Raw genomic sequence first — 19445 nt, forward strand, 5'->3', positions numbered from 1 at the left:
TTTCATCCTCCCCTCCTTTCATGTTCCCCCCTTTTCACCCTCCCTCCTTTTCACCCTCCCCTCCTTTCACCCTCCTCTCCTTTTATGTCCCCTCCTTTCATCCTCCCCTCCTTTCATCCTCCCCCCCTTCATCCTCCCCCCCTTTCACCCCCCCCCCCCCCTTTCACCCTCTCCCCCTTTTCACCCTCCTCCTCCTTTTCACCCTCCCCCTTCTTTTCACCCTCCCCCTTCTTTTCACCCTCATGCCCTCCTTTTTATCCTCCCCTCCTTTTCATCCTCCTTTCACCTTCCACTCCTTTCACCCTCCCCTCCTTTCACCCTCCACCCCTTTCACCCTCCCCTCATTTTCACCCTCCCCTCATTTTTATCCTCCCCTCATTTTCACCCTCCCCTCATTTTCACCCTCCCCTCATTTTCACCCTCCCCTCATTTTCACCCTCCCCTCATTTTCACCCTCCCCTCATTTTCACCTTCCCCACATTTTCACCCTCCCCTCATTTTCACCCTCCCCTCCTTTTGCCACCTCCTTTTATGTTCCATCCTTTCACCCTCCCCTCCTTTTCATCCTCCCCTACTTTCACCTTCCCCTCCTTTTCACCCTCACCTCCTTTTCACCCTCACCTCCTTTTCACCCTCCCCTCATTTTCACCTTCCCCACATTTTCACCCTCCCCTCCTTTTCACCCTCCCCTCCTTTTGTCACCTCCTTTTCACCCTCCCCTCATTTTCACCTTCCCCACATTTTCACCCTCACCTCCTTTTCACCTTCCCCTCCTTTTCACCCTCACCTCCTTTTCACCCTAACCTCCTTTTCACCCTCCCCTCCTTTTGTCACCTCCTTTTATGTTCCATCCTTTCACCCTCCCCTCCTTTTCATCCTCCCCTACTTTCACCTTCCCCTCCTTTTCACCCTCACCTCCTTTTCACCCTCACCTCCTTTTCACCCTCACCTCCTTTTCACCCTCACCTCCTTTTCACCCTCCCCTCATTTTATGTCCCCTCCTTTTCATCCTCCCCTCATTTTCACCCTCCCCTCATTTTATGTCCCATCCTTTTCATCCTCCCCCCCTTTTCATCCTCCCCTACTTTCACCTTCCCCTCCTTTTCACCCTCCCCTCCTTTTCACCATCCCCTCCTTTTCACCCTCACCTCCTTTTCACCCTCACCTCCTTTTCACCCTCACCTCCTTTTCACCCTCCCCTCATTTTATGTCCCCTCCTTTTCATCATCCCCCCTTTTTCATCATCCCCTACTTTCACCTTCCCCTCATTTTCACCCTCCCCTCCTTTTCATCTTCCCCTCATTTTCACCCTCTCATCCTTTTATGTTCCCTCCTCCAGCGTAATCGAGCCTTACATAATATCGCCGATCAAAAGAAAGATCTGGAAAACAGCAGTTGGCTACCAGAATAAAGTCCCTTATCTTAACCTTAGTCTGATATTATTTTAAATGAATGTCACCAAACTAGATGGACATCTTTAAAAATATGTGTACCTGTTTAGCTATAAAGATCTGTCCCTCTGATGAATAGACCTGATTTGTGTACTTGTGTTTTCCCTCTGTAATCATATTGGTCCTGCCATTCTGGTTCACTGCCATTTAACCGTTTCTCTCCACAGAGGAGCTGAAGGACCTCCTGGTAGGTGAACATGCCATCAATAAGGTTTTCACACTAGGTAACACTGAGTTCCCAGTGAGCTGGGACAATGAGATCAAACTTTGGACATTCCTGGAGACCAGGGCTGCCCTGCTGCTCCAGACCTACAAGACCAGCTCCCAAGTCAGTGAAGATTTCACCCACCTCACTGTGTTGTTTTGGGTCAGCGTGTCTACTCTGTATCAGTGTTGTATAAAGTAATGTTTAGTATATTTCAACAGGACCCATTCTCAACCTGATAAGTTAACAAACTCTTCCTCTGCCTTCTGTATGTTATCCCTTTCTCTCTCTGCTTTCCCCCCTCTGTCTCTGTCTGTCTCTGTGTGTGTGTCTGCTCTTCCCTTCCCTTCTACCTCACTCCCTTCCTCTCTGCCCAATGTCTCCCCACCTCCCTCCGTCCTCCAGGATGACCAGTGTGTGTTGGAGAATCCCGACCTCTCCTTCCACTCCCGTGTGGCCATCCAGCTACGCCTGGCCGAGAAGCAGATCCTGGAGAAGGTTGTGGCCAGAGGCAAGGCCAGGCGCCTGCACTTCCAGCAGCAGCAGGAGGAGGGCGCTCCGCTGCCCCGCTATGAGGAGAGCGACATCTCCCTTCTGGAGAACGCAGAGGCCGACACCAAGCTGCCTCTCATATTGAGGAAACTTCAGGAGGAGGACGAGGAGGGAGACGACCAGGCAGCGGTGGAACGGGTGTTAGCCCAGGTACAGCAGCTGGGACAAGGGGATGCAGCCAGGGAACTAGCCTCCCTCATAGTCAACGGGGATGGTGGGAAGGTTGTAGTCAACGGGAATGGTACGGACGCTAGCCCAGTCCTGCAGGTTGGTGTGGACGCTAGCCTGAATCAGGAGGCTAGCAAAAAAGTTAGCTTAACCTCCTTGGACGCTGGCCAAAGTGCTAGCCCTGCCCAGGAGGAGGATGGTATGGTTGCTAAGTTCACCACGGCAGACGCTGCTGACCCAGCTACCACCCAGGAACAAGAAGGCCAAACGGAGAATGGAGAAGACAAGGCTACTGCTTCTCTCTCACAGGAAGTGGACGTGGACCTGAGTGCAGAACGAACTGGAGACGTGCCCAATGTGAACAGTGTATAGGTGTAATCATCATCTAGCTAGGCCTTATTGCAGAAGAGCAGCAGCAGCCAGCCAGTCAGTCAGCCAGTCAGTGTTGTCTCTCTTAAGTGACTCACAGAAATAAAGGAGCTAAGAATTAATGAAGAATTCAGATTTAAAAAACTGAACACTGTTGGTTGGTTCATCCCTCCTTCCACTGCTTTGTTAGTTTTACCTCCGTACCGCAGCAGACGGCACAGTGCCAGTCAATGTCCCTCCCCTTTCCCTTCTATCTGAGCAGTAAACATTTCTAATGTTTTATGAACAACTGGCTTTGTTTTTTTATTTTACAGTGCTTCACTGGTTTACCTTGAGATTATTGACACACGAGCTGTGAGACAATGGTAGTTAGTAACAATGGCAGCGCTGGTTTCAGTTCCACTACTGTAGATTGAATTTAGTTTAATGTTATCTCCAGCAAGCCAAAATCTTATCCTAACAGCTTTACCCCTCACTCCTCAGAGTCAGTTTAGTACTGTGGTTTATCTCGATATACGGCTGCTATAATTTCACTTGACAATCTTCTTCAGTGGTGTATTCGGCTCTTTGTTGCTCATTGTTTGAGACCATCGCTGCCCCTCTTTCTCACGTTACACTTCCTGGTTTCACTCAATAGCATTTAAAATACAACTGAAGGAAACTTTTGACACAAAATCGCGGATATGTCCTGTGCTCTTGATCTGGGAGCAATCAGCATTTTATTTCTCTACTCTGAGAATAATGTACAATTTTGAAATGTGATGGAAAATTTAAGGATAATAAGTGCGTTTATTGAGCGAAATTAGATGACTAAAAGCAGGTGTTTTGGGTCGTTTTTGAAAACGTTAAATAATTACAATGTTTAAAATGTTAAACTTTATTATGAATGTACCTCCGCTCTCCAAGTTGCAGTTCAATCACCTGAGGACGAGTTGCGGCTTTGATGAAAAATATGACTAATGCTATAGTCTATTATGAAAAAGCCATAACAGTCAGAACGGACAGTCAGACAGGGCATAACAGTCAGACAGGGCAAGAGACGTCATGTGACCTCCTAGACGTGTCTCACATAAAGGACTTCAACTCATTTCTGTTAGATTATTGTTTTGTTGGACATCCTTAGTGTTTTTGACTCCTCCTTTCTCCACTCCAGAATGAAAACAAACAGAACATCGATAACGCGGTCTCTCATCCAGTCGCTATTTCTCCACATGTTTTTATTTGTCTTTATGATGTCTGCTCTGCATTTCAAAGCCTAGGTTGGTTTTCTATTAGCATTGAATGGCAGTGAGACATGAGGATGTCTAGCTTGCTCTCGTTGTTAGATGTAAGCACTTAAATAACCCTTAGCTTCAGTACACCAGCTGTTGTTAATATTATCATGTTATCTGTTATCATGTCTGGACAGCCGAGGGAGCTAATTCAGAATATTGGTGTCTGCGTTCTCCCCCTGTGAATAAGCCATGTGATGGATGGTGGATATGAGGGGCACCATTACCACCTCACTAGTTAAAGTTAACCTTACTCCAAAGTGTTAGCTAGTGCTGCTTATTATAACTTGTCTATCTATAAGTTGATGCTGTTGCCAACCTCAAAGTGAAAGAGTTCTGAGATCTGAGCCTATTCTACTGTGTAGTTTAAAACTAAAAGGGGTTTGTTTTGTAACTTTTAATTAGACTATCACCATGTTGGTTTCTGCATCATGGACTGGTTCCTTTCTGAATTTTCATTCACTCACCTGCTGCTTTTCTAAAGACTTGGTTTTTTCTTGTTACTGAGAATCTACCGACTGCTTTAACCAATCGCACTCTCCAAGCAATTCACAGCACCTGGTGTATCCAGAGCTGTCCTTGTCCAACCAATGAGTGACAAGGAGTTGGCATGATGGCACAAACGGACTGGTACTCAGGCTACCTTGTAGCCTGGTCCCACGTCTGTACTCTACGTGCGTCCTCTGACATTGATAGTTGGTGGTAACATTGGACAGTAGTATCCTCATTACTGTTTGATTAATATTGTAAGTACAATGAATGAACATTGTTAATGTACGTACAGCAGTATCCCCAACCCTGCCACAGTTTCTGTGTGTTAGAGATGTTGACGATGAGTATGACGTGCCTCTTCTCGAACGCCCAGGAAGTTACAATTCAAACTCCCATTAGACATTTCTTAATTTAGTCCCATTATGACCGGTATGTACTTGTGGAAGGCTACCTGAGAAGCAACTGAAAACCATGCCTCCACTATATTAAGCTGTTGTAGACTCCTGACCTGTGGGTGGCAGTAATGAGACGCCGAATTTGTATTTTTTTCAGTTGCTTGGGCATTTTATCTAGATATTTTTTTGGAAGTTCAAATGATGATGATGATGATGACGATTGCTCAGTGACACTCCATATTTGGTGAGTAACAAAAGTATTTTGACATAACGCTTGCAGAGCTGTCTAATGGGAGTTTGAATCGGAGCTTCCTGGGCTTTAGAGAGGAGGAACGGCATACTCATCGTTGAAATCTCTAGCGCACAGATACTGTGGCCCCTCAACCCTCGGAAGCCAAGGCTTCTCACATTCTGTCAACCACACAAGATTTGTGCCAGCCGAACCTAACCCTTACCCTAAATGCAGTGTAAGATGTAGTAAGTACAATAGTTGTTACACTGTGCTACAGCACATCCAGATATGCAGCAGTTTTGGGCTTGTTTCTCTGACTGTGAGATACTGACGGTTGTGATGTACACTAACTATGGAGGACAGAATACAGTCATGAAACTGTCCACATGGAAACAGATTAAAGTTCTAATTTCTCACTCATTGTCTCCTGCCTTCTTCTCTCTTTCTTTTGATAAGTCTTTCAGCCCATCCTCTCCTCCAGAGACACAAGGTCACCATCCCTTCTGATGTCGCTTTCTCTTGATCTTTCTCTCTCTTTCTCTTGCTTTCTTTTTCTCTCACTTTTTCTCTCTCCCTCTCTTCTCCTTTGTTGGGGGAAAAAGTTTTATTTAATGTATTTTCCCTTTCTCTGGCCCTATTACAAATTTATAAAAGAAACATTATCTTGAATCATTTAATTCGGGGCAATTAAATTTTGAAATTCCCCATTCATAATGCATTGGAGCTCCAAGATAAAACCCCTTTAATCCTTGAATATATTATTATAATGGCCGTGGGGGTGGGCAGTGGAGAGAGCGGCAGTCCTACACATGTCCGCTATTGTTAGTACTCTCTGTGTCAGCAGCCTACTGTAGTGGGAGAGCAGGGGGAAGGAGGGAGCAGAGGGACAGGAGCAGGCCTGGGACTAGTGACTCCAAAGTAATCCTTTGCCATAAATTATAAACTCACCTACAGTTGAAGTCTGAAGTTTACATACACTCAGGTCGGAGTCACTAAAACTTGTTTTTCAACCACTCCACACATTTCTTGTTAACAAACTATACTTTTGTCAAGTTGGTTAAGACATCTACTTTGTGCATAACACAAGTCATTTTTCAAACAATTGTTTACAGACAGATTATTTCACATATAATTCACTGTATCACAATTCCGGTGGGTCAGAATTTTAAATACACTAAGTTGACTGTGCCTTTTAAACAGCTTGGAAAATTCCTGAAAAGGATGTCATGGCTTTAGAAGCTTCTTATAGGTTAATTGACATCATTTCAGTCAATTGGAGGTGGACCTGTGGATGTATTTCAAGGCCTACCTTCAAACTCAGTGCCTCTGCTTGATCATGGGAAAAGAAATCAGCCAAGACATTTTTTTTGTAGACCTCCACAAGTCTGGTTCATCCTTGGGAGAAATTTCCAAATGCCTGAAGGTGCCACGTTCATCTGTACAAACAATAGCACGCAAGTATAAACACCATGGGACCACGCAGCCATCATACCGCTCAGGAAGGAGACACGTTCTGTCTCCTAGAGATGAACGTACTTTGGTGCGAAAAGTGCAAATCAATCCCAGAACAACAGCAAAGGACCTTGTGAAGATGCTGGAAGAAACAGGTACAAAAGTATCTATATCCACAGTAAAACGAGTCCTATATCGACATAACCTAAAAGGCCGCTTGGCAAGGAAGGAGCACCTGCTGCAGAACTGCCAGAAAAAAAACAGACTATGGCTTGCAACTGCACATGGGAACAAAGATTGTACTTTTTGGAGAAATGTTCTCTGATCTGATGAAACAAAATTAGAACTGTTTGGCCATAATGACCATAGTTGAAAAAGGGGGAGGCTTGCCAGCCGAAGAACACCATCCCAACTGTGAAGCACGGGGGTGGCAGCATCATGTTGTGGGGGTGCTTTGCTGCAGGAGGGACTGGTGCACTTCACAAAATAGATAGCATCACGAGGGAAGGAAAATTATGTGGATATTTTGAAGCAACATCTCAAGATATCAGTTTAAAAAGCTTGGTCGCAAATGGGTCTTCCAAATGGACAATGACCCCAAGCATACTTCCAAAGTTGTGGCAAAATGGCTTAAGGACAACAGAGTCAAGGTATTGGAGTGGCCATCACAAAGCCCTGACCTCAATCCTATAGAAAACTTGTGGGCAGAACTGAAAAAGCGTGTGCGAGCAAGGAGGCCTGCAATCCTGACTCCGTTACACCAGCTCTGTCAGGAGGAATGGGCCAAAATTCACCCATCTTATTGTGGGAAGCTTGTGGAAGGCTACCTGAAACGTTTGACCCAAGTTACACCATTTAAAGGCTAAATACTAATTGAGTGTATGTAAACTTCTGACCCACTGGGAATGTGATGAAAGAAATAAAAGCTGAAATAAATAATTCTCTCTACTATTATTCTGACATTTCACATTCTTAAAATAAAGTGGTGATCCTAACTGACCTAAGACAGGGAACTTTTACTAGGATTAAATGTCAGGAATTGTGAAAAACGGAGTAAATCTATTTGGCTAAGGTGTATGTAAACTTCTGACTTCAACTGTACCCATTTTATTTTTCTCCCCAATTCCGTGGTATCTAATTGGTAGTAGTTACAGTCTTGTCTCATCGCTGCAACTCCCGTACGGACTCGGGAGAGGCGAAGGTGGAGAGCCATGCATTCTCCGAAACACAACCCAGCCAAGCCGCACTGCTTCTTGACACAATGCCCATCCAACCCGGAAGCCAGCCGCACCAATGTGTCGGAGGAAACACCGTACACCTGGCTACCGTGTCAGCGTGCACTGGGCCCGGCCCGCCACAGGAGTCGCTAGTGCGCGATGAGACAAGGCTATCCCTGCCGGCCAAACCCTCCATTAACCCGGACGACGCTGGGCCAATTGTGCGCCGCCCCATGGGTCATGGCCGGCTGCAACAGAGCCTGGACTCGAACCCAGAATCTCTAGGCCCTAACTGTACCTATTTAATATAGATTTGCAGCCGCCACAGCCCAGCCAAACGCTAGGGCCCATTTTGTCATGCAAGTGTTTATTTACCAATCGCATCCAATCCACTTCTCCTGGCCTGAGAAGGGGAAGGGGTGGTAGAGAGGAGGGTGAGATGAGAGTTTTTTTGGGGGATGGGGAGAGAGGAGGGTAGGATACAGACGGATACAAAAACACACACTCAGGCATGCATGTTACACACACATTCACACTTGAGCCATTGCTCGTATGTACGGTATCGCTCACAGAGACATTTGACTCCACCGTAGGAAGTTCACTGTTTGCACTCGGCTGTGAGTCTGTTGCAACCACATGGATAAGAGATGACAGGACTGTACAGTGCTAAAAACATCAGCAGCTGCTCGCTGCCCATTACGCTTCTATATCCAACTACAGTTCTGTCTGTTCACGCTTACAGCTAGAGTTTGGCTAGAGGTTAGGCTGTTATTGTCTCACACAGAGACACTATCTTTACAGTATGTGTGGGATTGCGCTCTGTGAGAGTACAATATAATGCTACTGTCTTCTTGTGGTTGGGCCTCCCCTAACCCATCTTAACCTCGGTGGATACACTAAGCCCACATGGAGGTTTGTGAAGACGACAGCAGCATGTCTTGGGGGTTAACGGTCATGTTTCTGACACAAGCCACAGTCAGAGAGTCTGGGTTCTCTGATGTCCGCTGTGCTTCTGTCAGTCTCCATAGATAACCCATCTGTTTGTCCATTGGTCTGTTCTCTGTCTGTTTTGAAGTGGTTTCCAGAACAAGTTGATCAACTTTGTGTCAGTGAAAGATGCATTGTGGCATCTGTCCGTGTGACCAAAGGCTGTCTGATAATCACACATGTTGTAGTCAGTTAGCCTTACTATATTACTATATAAGAGTTTGTCAGACACCACACGCTGTTTTGCACCGGTAAAGCATCTGAAAAGTACAGTTTGTGTATATTTAAGTGATCCTTGCTATATTACAATTCCCACCAAGTGGGATAATCATATTGGTGAAATGCGTAGGGTGTTTGTCTTTCACGCCTGCGACCTGGGTTTGCTTCCCTGCCCACCATTTACTACTATAGATATATACACACACCTATCTATTTGAGTGTACAAAACATTAGGAACACCTTCCTAATATTGTGTTGCACCCCCTTTTGCCCTCTGAACAGCCTCAATTCATCAGGGCATGGACTCTACAAGGTGTTGAAAGCATATTGACCCCAATGCTTCCCACAGTTGTGTCAAGTTGGCTGGATGTCCTTTGGGTGCACGGGACACTGTTGAGTGTGAAAAACCCAGCAGCGTTGCAGTTCTTGACCCATTCAAACCAGTGCGCCTGGCACCTACTACCAGACCCCGTTCAAAGGCACTTACATATTTTGTCGTGCCCATTCACTCTCTGAATGGCACACATACACAATCCATGTCTCAAGGCTTAAAAATCCTTCTTTAACTTGTCTCCTCCCCTTCATCTACACTGATTGAAGTGGATTTACAGGTGACATCAATGAGGGATCATAGCATTCACCTGGTCAGTCTGTGTCATGGAAAGAGCAGGTGTTCCTAATGTTTTGTGCACTCTGGCGAAAATATATACAGTACCATTCTCTTAACCAGCTTCGTGAGGTAGTCAGTCACTTGCAGTGCATTTGAATTAACAGGTGTGCCTTGTTAAACATTCATTTGTGGAATTTCTTTCCTTAGTGCGTTTAAGCCAATCGGTTATGTTGTGATCAGGTAGGGGTGTATACAGAAGATAGCCCTATCTGGTAAAATACCAAGGCCATGTTATGGAAAGATAAGCTCAAATATGCAAAGACAAACCACAGTCAATCATTACTTTAAGGTTAGTCAATCCGGGAAATTTAAAGAACTTTGAAAGCAGACGCAAAAACCATCAAGTGCTATGATGAAACTGACTCTCATGAGGACCGCCACAGGAAAGGAAGACCCAGAGTTACCTCTTCTGCAGAGGAGAAGTTCATTTAGAGATAACTGCACCTCAGATTGCAGCCCAAATAAATGCTTCAGAGTTGAAGTAACAGACACATCTCAACATGAACTGTTCAGAGAAGACGTGTGAATCAGGCCATCATGGTCGAATTGCTGCAAAGAAACCACTACTAAAGGACATCAATAAGAAGAAGAGACTTGCTTGGGCTAAGAAACACGAGCAATGGCCTTTGGACCGGTGGAAATCTGTCCTTTGAGAAATTTGAGATTTTTGATTCCAACCACCCGTGTCTTTGTGAGACGAATAGTAAGTGAACGGATAATCTCTCCGCATGTGTGGTTCCCACCGTGAAGCATGGAGGAGGAGGTGTGATGGTGTGGGGGTGCTATGCTGGTGACACTGTCTGTGATTTAGAATTCAAGGCACACTTAACCAGCATGGCTACCACAGCATTCTGCAGCGATACCCCATCCTATCTGGTTTGCGCTTAGTCCCACTATCATTTGTTTTTCAACAGGACAATGACTCAAAACACACCTCCAGGCTTTGTAAGGGCTATTTGACCAAGAAGGAGAGTGATGGAGTGCTGCATCAGATGACCTGGCCTCCACAATCACCTGACCTCAACTCGATTGGGATGGTTTGGGATGAGTTGGACCGTAGAGTGAAGGAAAAGCAGCCAACAAGTGCTCAGCATATGTGGGAACTCCTTCAAGACAGTTTGAAAAGCATTCCAGGTGCAGCTGGTTGAGAGAGTGCCAAGAGTGTGCAAAGCTGTCATCAAGGCAAAGGGTGGTTACTTTGAAGAATCTAAAATATATTTTGATTTGTTTAACACTTTCTTGGTTACCCTTGAATGAGTAGTTATGTCCAAACTTTTGACTGGTACTTTATGTGTGTATGTATATGTGTGTCTGTTTTGAGGTGGGCTTCGCTAGAGTTTGGCTCTATCCCCTGTCTCTCTTCCCTCCCTCCTTCACCGCAACTCAAACTCATCTTCACCCCTGCGCCCCTCTCACCCCCCCGTCCCGTAGTCTGCCTGAGCCTGAAGGCAGCATCAGAGCTCATAATGGAAGTGTCCATGTATTATTAAAGAGGAGGGGTTGGAGGGGCTCTGACTTAGCGTGACCGGCTCGGATCTCCATGCGCCTGCCTCATGAAAGTGTGTAAAAAGTGATTGACAAGCAAAGTATTTGGCGTTGAAAAAGTGTCAGTAGTGCACGGGATAGAGAGAGCGGAGTGCCTCAAATTTAAGAACACAGAGAGAGAGAGAGAGAGCGAATCGAGGCAGAGTGGGTGGGTGGGTGGGAGCTTTGGGTGCGTTTTTGCTCTCTTTCGGGCTCTCTCTCCCTCTAGCTCTCTGTCGCTGTGTTTCTTGCTCTCTCTCCCCAGGGTTCTTAAGCACCTTGTGTGTGTGTGTGTGTGTGTGTGTGTGTGGGGGGGGGGCGATTTTTAAGATTTTAAATGGGTGAAGTGATACAACAAAAGCAGGATTAATCTCAGCTGCGTTCTGTGTATGAGCACGGTAAAAGAGGCAATACCGAATACCGAGAGGAGGGGCATCTTAGGAATGAATTGAGCACGAGAGAGGAAGTGATATCAATTTTCACTGCATTCGATTTTTTCATTTAATTATTTAGTCTCTTGACTTGTACCTCTGAAATAGATATGCATGGCTACTGGTTTCTGTACACATTAGTATCAACCAAGGTTATTATAGTTTTGTGTTTTAATATTTCGTTTTTATTTCTTGGATTTTTGATTTTCATTTGAAATTCAGTTTAGTTTCAGTTAGTTTTCAGACCTGCTTTACTAGTTTTTATTTATTTGAAGTTTTATTAACATTTCTACTTGTTTTTTATATTTAGTTTTAGTTTCAGTTGTTTGTGTTTTTTGTGATGTCACTTCTTGCCACTGAGGAGCAGTAATGCATAGGGTGATGGGTCAGGACACTGGTAAGGTTTTAAATGATAAAGTCACTCAATATGACTTGGATTTAAAAGGATTAGTGCCAAGACTGGTGAAAGAAAATATTTTCGACCAATCACACATGGACCAATCACACATGGACCAATCAGACCTCCACTGTGGTAGAGACGGCACAACAGCTGAATAGATTTGGCATTGGCCCTTATTAGATAAAGAAAAAATAATCAATTGAAAACCCATGCGCAAAGGTTTTGGGGGAAAAACTAAAACTGTTTATTTTAGTTAGTTTTGAACTCAAAAACAATAGTTTCAGTATAGTTTTAGTTTTTCAAACTGGTTTATGAATTTTATTTCAGTTCAAGAAATAGTTTTTCATGATTCGTTTCTATTTTCATTTAGTATAATAACCTTGGTGTCAACTAAATCTAACTTTGCATGGTTGCACTGCACTGTATGCCCTTCTGTTACATGGACACAGAGGAGCTCACACACATGCAAACAACCCTGTGTTCCCTCCCTGATGTTCTAAATGGCCACCCTCCCAAGTGGCACAAGTTCAAGCTGATTTTGGTATTACTCCACAGCAAGTAACATTGAATTGTTAATCCTATTTAAGCCAACTGGAAACAGTATTTTGCACGGCATCTATAATGGATGCTTTGTATTTGCTAATGCAGTGGGCATGTTTTGAGAGCCAGAGTGATGCATGGAAGACGCTGTGGACATGGATAAAATCTGGTTGCCCAGTCACACAGAGAGAGGTAAGGGAGAGAGGAGAGACTTGGGGAGGGGGGAAAGAGAGAATAAGACTGAAGGGTGGATGGAGGATTGGAAGAAGACCGAGATAAGGGAGAAAGAGGGAAGACTGAGACTGGGAAAGAGAGGGAGATGGAGGGCTAGCTGAACACGGATGCAAATGGCATGCTGATAATCCAGAGTGTGTGACGCCCTCTGCCGTCATCTGTCTGTACACCCCCCACACCCACTCCCCCCCCAACACTGAGACACACTCTCACAGGAGGAATAAAGGGCTGTAGGTGAGTGGATGGAAGGAGGGGGGCCAACAAAAAAATCTCAATCCCATTTTAACCAGGAAAAGTAGATTGATTCTCAGTCGCCACAGAAAACTCCTTTCGTCCACTGGTCCTCTACTTTTTTGTTCCCAAGATTCCTCCTCTTCTCATCTCTCCTCCAATATCGGATAGGGCCATGCCCCAAAAACACAGGGTGGAGAGAAAAGGAGAGAGTGACGGTCTCGTGGCACGGCCGTCCCTACAGAGTTGTTAATTCTGGGGGGCTTCTGCCCGTCCTCACCTTCTAGAGAGAGAATGATAGCAGGGGAAGACAAAGAGCAGAGGGATGGAGAGAGAGAAGAGGAGAACATCATTCTCTATTCTCCCAGGTCAGAGAGGGAACAATTAAGCGTGTAGGGCACAGGGAGCGTGGTTGGAGGAGTGGGAGGGAAGGGAGTGGGGGGAGCGCATGGCGAGTCGGCCGACAGCTGATGAATGACCGGGCAGGCTGCAAGTGACAATATGCAGACAAGCGAGATCATTTGCAAATGGATGCAGGGAGAGCGAGGGGGATGGCGGGAGAGAGGGAAAGTCAGGAGCAAGTGAGGGGGATGAGAAGTGGGGGGGAATGGTTAACCCTTTCCAGGTCCTTCCTTCCAAGGACAAAGGAGAGGCCTTTTCTCATTTGGGCAAAGTCCGTCCTCCACCCTCTCTCCTCCATTACCTGGAAACCGATGAGTGGTTGAGTGGTCAAGGAGATGTCAATTCGTTAGTAGGCTAACGGAAGAGCCCTCCTTGATAGACACCTTTTCATTTAGGATAATCGTGTCTCCCACCTGAGTCCTTCTCTGAAAAGTTTTCAAATCTGCCGCACTCCCTTTGAATCAGCTCTGAGGAGAAAAGCAGGCACACATTTAAAAATGACATGCTACTGTCGTTTTACCTATAACATCTCTTGCACAACTAATTTAATTTGCACTCTGCATTGGAATGAATGCAGATTTAGACGCAGAGGAGTGACTAACAATACTGTAGCTTCTGTTCTTTGGAGCAGGCCTTTGCAGATGTTTCTAGTTTAGTAGTCTGCAAACCTAGAGAACAACCAGAAGAAAAGGCTGTCTTGTTGACATTTTCCCTCTGAAATGGGGCCATTACATCCACTGTTGGTGGACAGTACATTTCTCTATTCTATTTAGGGTTGCAAAATTACAGTCACTTTCCTTAAATTCCCTGGTTTTCCAGAAATCCTAGTTGAAGGAATTCCGGATTTCCTGCTTATTCCCTCTTGATTCCGGGAACCGTCCAACTAGGATTTCTCGTTAAATTGGGAATTTGGGGGAAGTCAATTAATTTACAACACCTAATTCTAATGTATTCTATCCCAACTCCTGTCTCCCTATACATTGTGTGCTGAGTGGAAGTGCTAGTGGTGGAATAGAATAGAAGGGGTGATCAGTATCAAATGAAGATCCATTAGTCTAATCGTGATAGAGTAAGTAGGGCCCAATATCCAGTCCAATCTAACATTAATCATGCTTTCTCATAACGCTACAGCTACGCTGTGTTACACTCTCATCCAACAGCATCGACATTTAACAACCACCAGACACACTCTACTACTCAATACATCACCCAGTGGCAGGCTCAGTGTGTGTGTGTGTCTGTGTGAAGTAGATTCCAGTACACAACCATGGGGAGAAGAGAGTGAGTGTCATTGTAAGATCATTAGTTCATTAGCCCATCTAATGGCACTTCAGTCCGGTTGGATTCATGTTTTCATAGTGAGCACTCTCCCTCTTTTCTCTCTTTGTTCTCTCTTTATCTCTGTTCTCTCCTCTCTCTGTTCTTTCTCTCTCTTCTCTGTGTTCTCTCCCACTCTCTGTGTTCTCTCTCTCTGTTCTCTCCCTCTCTCTCTGTTCTCTCCCTCTCTCTCTGTTCTCTCCCTCTCTCTGTGTTTTCTCCCTCTCTCTCTGTTCTCTCCCTTTCGCTCTCTGTTCTCTCCCTCTCTCTGTTCTTTCTCTCTCTGTTCTCTCCCTCTCTCTGTTCTTTCTCTCTCTGTTCTCTCCCTCTCTCCTCCCCCTGTGTGGTTACTTGTACCTGTAAACAACAAAGTACTCTTCCTCACACTATGATCTCAGGGTTTACAGTGTGTATGTCATCCCCTCCGTCACTCCTCTCTCTGTTCTTTCTCTCTCTTCTCTGTGTTCTCTCCCACTCTCTGTGTTCTCTCTCTCTGTTCTCTCCCTCTCTCTCTGTTCTCTCCCTCTCTCTCTGTTCTCTCCCTCTCTCTGTGTTTTCTCCCCCTCTCTGTGTTCTCTCCCTCTCTCTGTGTTCTCTCCCTCTCTCTCTGTTCTCTCCCTCTCTCTCTGTTCTCTCCCTCTCTCTCTGTTCTCTCCCTCTCTCTGTGTTTTCTCCCTCTCGCTCTGTTCTTTCTCTCTCTGTTCTCTCCCTCTCTCCTCCCCCTGTGTGGTTACTTGTACCTGTAAACAACAAAGTACTCTTCCTCACACTATGATCTCAGGGTTTACAGTGTGTATGTCATCCCCTCCGTCACTCCTCTCTCCTTGTCTCCTCTGCCCTCCTCACCCCTCTTTCCTTGTCTCCTCTGTCCCCCTCACCCCTCTTCATCCCCCTTCTTCTCCCCCCCTCTCTCTCCCCTATCCCCCTCTCCTCATTCCCTCCCTCCTCCTCTCCAGGTCTTAATTGACCCTGTGGTGTAAAATGAGGTGTGTATGGATGGCTGCAGTGCTCCACTTAGGCACCTGACATGTAGATCAATCACTGTGCTGATCCTAATACCCTTAACAAGGTGTGTCTGCACTGAAAGGACATCTGTGCCTGTCATTACCACCGCCCCTGTCACACATACACGCACATATGCAAGCCAGGTCGCTCAAGATCCACTGCGAAATTCAACATCCGTCCAGGTGAGTAGAATGTTGGGAGATTATTTCAAACCTGTAACTCTTAATTTAACCATTCAGAATGAATGCCTAAACTTAACCTTCGAATTGCACGTTTATGAAAAACCACTGGATTCTGCTGTGAGAGCTTGTTAGGCATGCACATACACACACACACACACACACACACACACACACACAGGCACCCACACACACACATGCACCCACAAGCACACACACACACAGGGTGTCCTTGCTTTGCATGTGACTGTGGTGGTTGGTGGTGGCCTGTCTGTTTGATGGATCTGGTGAGCTGGTGTTGTAATGGTGAATCTTCCCCGCACAGGACTTGCCATGAGGAGCGATCCTCTGAGAGAGATGGTGTGTGTGTGTGTGTGTGTGTGGTCAGATGGACCTCTACGACGGTATCTGGTTCTATGATTGTCAAAATAGCACAATAGTCGCCTGAGTACAGTACTGTTTAAGAAAAATGTGTTTTTAATGTATATCCTCCATATTACATAACATCGCTGAGTAATCTACATATCCCTACTCTAGTCCAATGGAAACTGCCATTTAAGATGGAACAAACCCACACTAAAAGCCCCAATCTAATTAGAAAGAAACAAACTAATATGACATTTAATTTTGATAATTAATTCCTGCATCTGAAGTCTCTGGCGGACTCCCCTGAAACAGGTCAACCTTCTAAAGCTCTTAAAATGTTCCTACATCTTTTATTGATGTCACTTTATACTTCAAGGACTTTGTTGCTTCAAGATACAATTAAATATTTCATTGGATCCGATGCAGGCTTGTTGTAATATCATTTATCGGTGTGTGTGCCTGCGCGTGTGGAGATATTTTACTCTGTGTTCCTATAATTACAGAAGTGTAATCTCTCTATTACTACGGGCTCTCTGCTCTCTCCTCTGGTACTACGGGCTCTCTGCTCTCTCCTCTGGTACTATGGGCTCTCTGCTCTCTCCTCTGGTACTATGGGCTCTCTGCTCTCTCCTCTGGTACTATGGGCTCTCTGCTCTCTCCTCTGGTACTACGGGCTCTCTGCTCTCTCCTCTGGTACTATGGACTCCCTACTCTCTGGTACTATGGGCTCTCTACTCTCTCCTCTGGTACTATGGGCTCTCTACTCTCTCCTCTGGTACTATGGGCTCTCTACTCTCTCCTCTGGTACTATGGGCTCTCTACTCTCTCCTCAGGTACTTTGGACTCTCTCCTCTGGTACTATGGGCTCTCTCTTCTCTGGTACTATGGGCTCTCTCCTCTCTGGTACTATGGGCTCTCTACTCTCTGGTACTCTGGGCTCTCTCCTCTCTCCTCTGGTACTATGGGCTCCCTATTCTCTCCTCTGGTACTATGGGCTCCCTACTCTTTCCTCTGGTACCATGGGCTCTCTACTCTCTGGTACTATGGGCTCCCTACTCTCTCCTCTGGTACCATGGGCTCTCTACTCTCTGGTAATATGGGCTCTCTCCTCTGGTACTATGGGCTCTCTACTCTCTGGTACTATGGGCTCTCTCCTCTGGTACTATGGGCTCTCTCCTCTGGTACTATGGGCTCTCTACTCTGTCCTCTGGTACTATGGGCTCTCTCCTCTGGTACTATGGGCTCTACTTTCTCCTCTGGTACTATGGGCTCTACTCTCTCCTCTGGTACTATGGGCTCTCTACTCTCTCCTCTGGTACTTTGGACTCTCTCCTCTGGTACTATGGGCTCTTTCTTCTCTGGTACTATGGGCTCTCTCCTCTCTGGTACTCTGGGCTCTCTCCTCTCTCCTCTGGTACTATGGGCTCCCTACTCTCTCCTCTGGTACTATGGGCTCCCTACTCTCTCCTCTGGTACTATGGGCTCCCTACTCTCTCCTCTGGTACCATGGGCTCTCTCCTCTGGTACTATGGGCTCTCTCCTTTCTGGTACTCTAGGCTCTCTCCTCTGGTACTATGGGCTCCCTACTCTCTCCTCTGGTACCATGGGCTCTCTACTCTCTGGTACTATGGGCTCCCTACTCTCTCCTCTGGTACCATGGAATCTCTACTCTCTGGTACTATGGGCTCTCTACTGTCTGGTACTATGGGCTCTCTCCTCTCTCCTCTGGTACTATGGGCTCCCTACTCTCTCCTCTGGTACTATGGGCTCCCTACTCTCTCCTCTGGTACTATGGGCTCTCTACTCTGTCATCTGGTACTATGGGCTCTCTCCTCTGGTACTATGGGCTCTACTTTCTCCTCTGGTACTATGGGCTCTCTACTCTCTGGTACTATGGGCTCTCTACTCTCTCCTCTGGTACTATGGGCTCTCTACTCTCTCCTCTGGTACTTTGGACTCTCTCCTCTGGTACTATGGGCTCTTTCTTCTCTGGTACTATGGGCTCTCTCCTCTCTGGTACTCTGGGCTCTCTCCTCTCTCCTCTGGTACTTTGGGCTCCCACTCTCTCCTCTGGTACCATGGGCTCTCTCCCCTGGTACTATGGGCTCTCTACTCTCTGGTACTATGGGCTCTCTCCTCTCTCCTCTGGTACTATGGGCTCTCTACTCTCTCCTCGGGTACCATGGGCTCTCTACTCTCTCCTCTGGTACTACTGGTTGTCTGCTCTCTCCTCTGGTACTACGGTCTCTACTTTCTCCTCCTGTACTACGGTCTCTCTCCTTTCTCCTCCTGTACTACGGTCTCTCTCTGGTACTATGGGCTCTCTATTCTTTCCTCTCGATCTATAGGCTCTTTACTCTTTCCTCTCGATCTATGGGCTCTCTCCTCTGGTACTTTGGGCTCGCTACCCTCGCCTCTGGTACTATGGGCACTCTACTCTCTCATTTGGTACTATGGGCTCTCTCCTCTCTCCTCTGGTACTATGGGCTCTCTACTCTCTCCTCTGGTACTATGGGCTCTCTCCTCTCTCCTCTGGTACTATGGGCTTTCTCCTCTGGTACTATGGGCTCTCTCCTCTCTCCTCTGGTACTATGGGCTTTCTCCTCTGGTACTATGGGCTCTCTCCTCAGGTACTTAGGGCTCTCTATCCTCGCCTCTGGTACTATGGGCTCTCTACTCTCTGGTACTATGGGCTCTCTTCTCTCTCCTCTGGTACTATGGGCTCTCTACTCTCTCCTCTGGTACTATGGGCTCCCTACTCTCTCCTCTGGTACTATGGGCTCCCTACTCTCTCCTCTGGTACTATGGGCTCCCTACTCTCTCCTCTGGTACTATGGGCTCTTTCTTCTCTGGTACTATGGGCTCTCTCCTCTCTGGTACTCTGGGCTCTCTCCTCTCTCCTCTGGTACTATGGGCTCCCTACTCTCTCCTCTGGTACTATGGGCTCCCTACTCTCTCCTCTGGTACCATGGGCTCTCTCCCCTGGTACTATGGGCTCTCTACTCTCTGGTACTATGGGCTCTCTCCTCTTTCCTCGGGTACCATGGGCTCTCTACTCTCTCCTCTGGTACTACTGGTTGTCTGCTCTCTCCTCTGGTACCACGGTCTCTCTACTTTATCCTCCTGTACTACGGTC

General features: G+C 46.4%; 1 protein-coding gene across 1 annotated transcript in view; it reads left to right on the forward strand.

The window, feature by feature from the left end:
• LOC139383693 (actin-histidine N-methyltransferase-like) overlaps positions 1 to 5551 on the forward strand; it is a 50128-nt gene extending 44577 nt beyond the window's left edge. Inside the window, exons 12-13 of the mRNA XM_071128246.1 lie at positions 1619 to 1779; positions 2062 to 5551. Of these exons, the coding sequence (XP_070984347.1) occupies positions 1619 to 1779; positions 2062 to 2748 (848 nt within the window). The 3' untranslated portion in view covers positions 2749 to 5551. The remainder of the gene's footprint in view (positions 1 to 1618; positions 1780 to 2061) is intronic.
• The last annotated feature ends 13894 nt before the right edge of the window (positions 5552 to 19445 follow it).

The sequence above is a fragment of the Oncorhynchus clarkii genome, chromosome 25, assembly GCF_045791955.1.
Source record: "Oncorhynchus clarkii lewisi isolate Uvic-CL-2024 chromosome 25, UVic_Ocla_1.0, whole genome shotgun sequence".
NCBI lineage: Eukaryota > Metazoa > Chordata > Actinopteri > Salmoniformes > Salmonidae > Oncorhynchus > Oncorhynchus clarkii.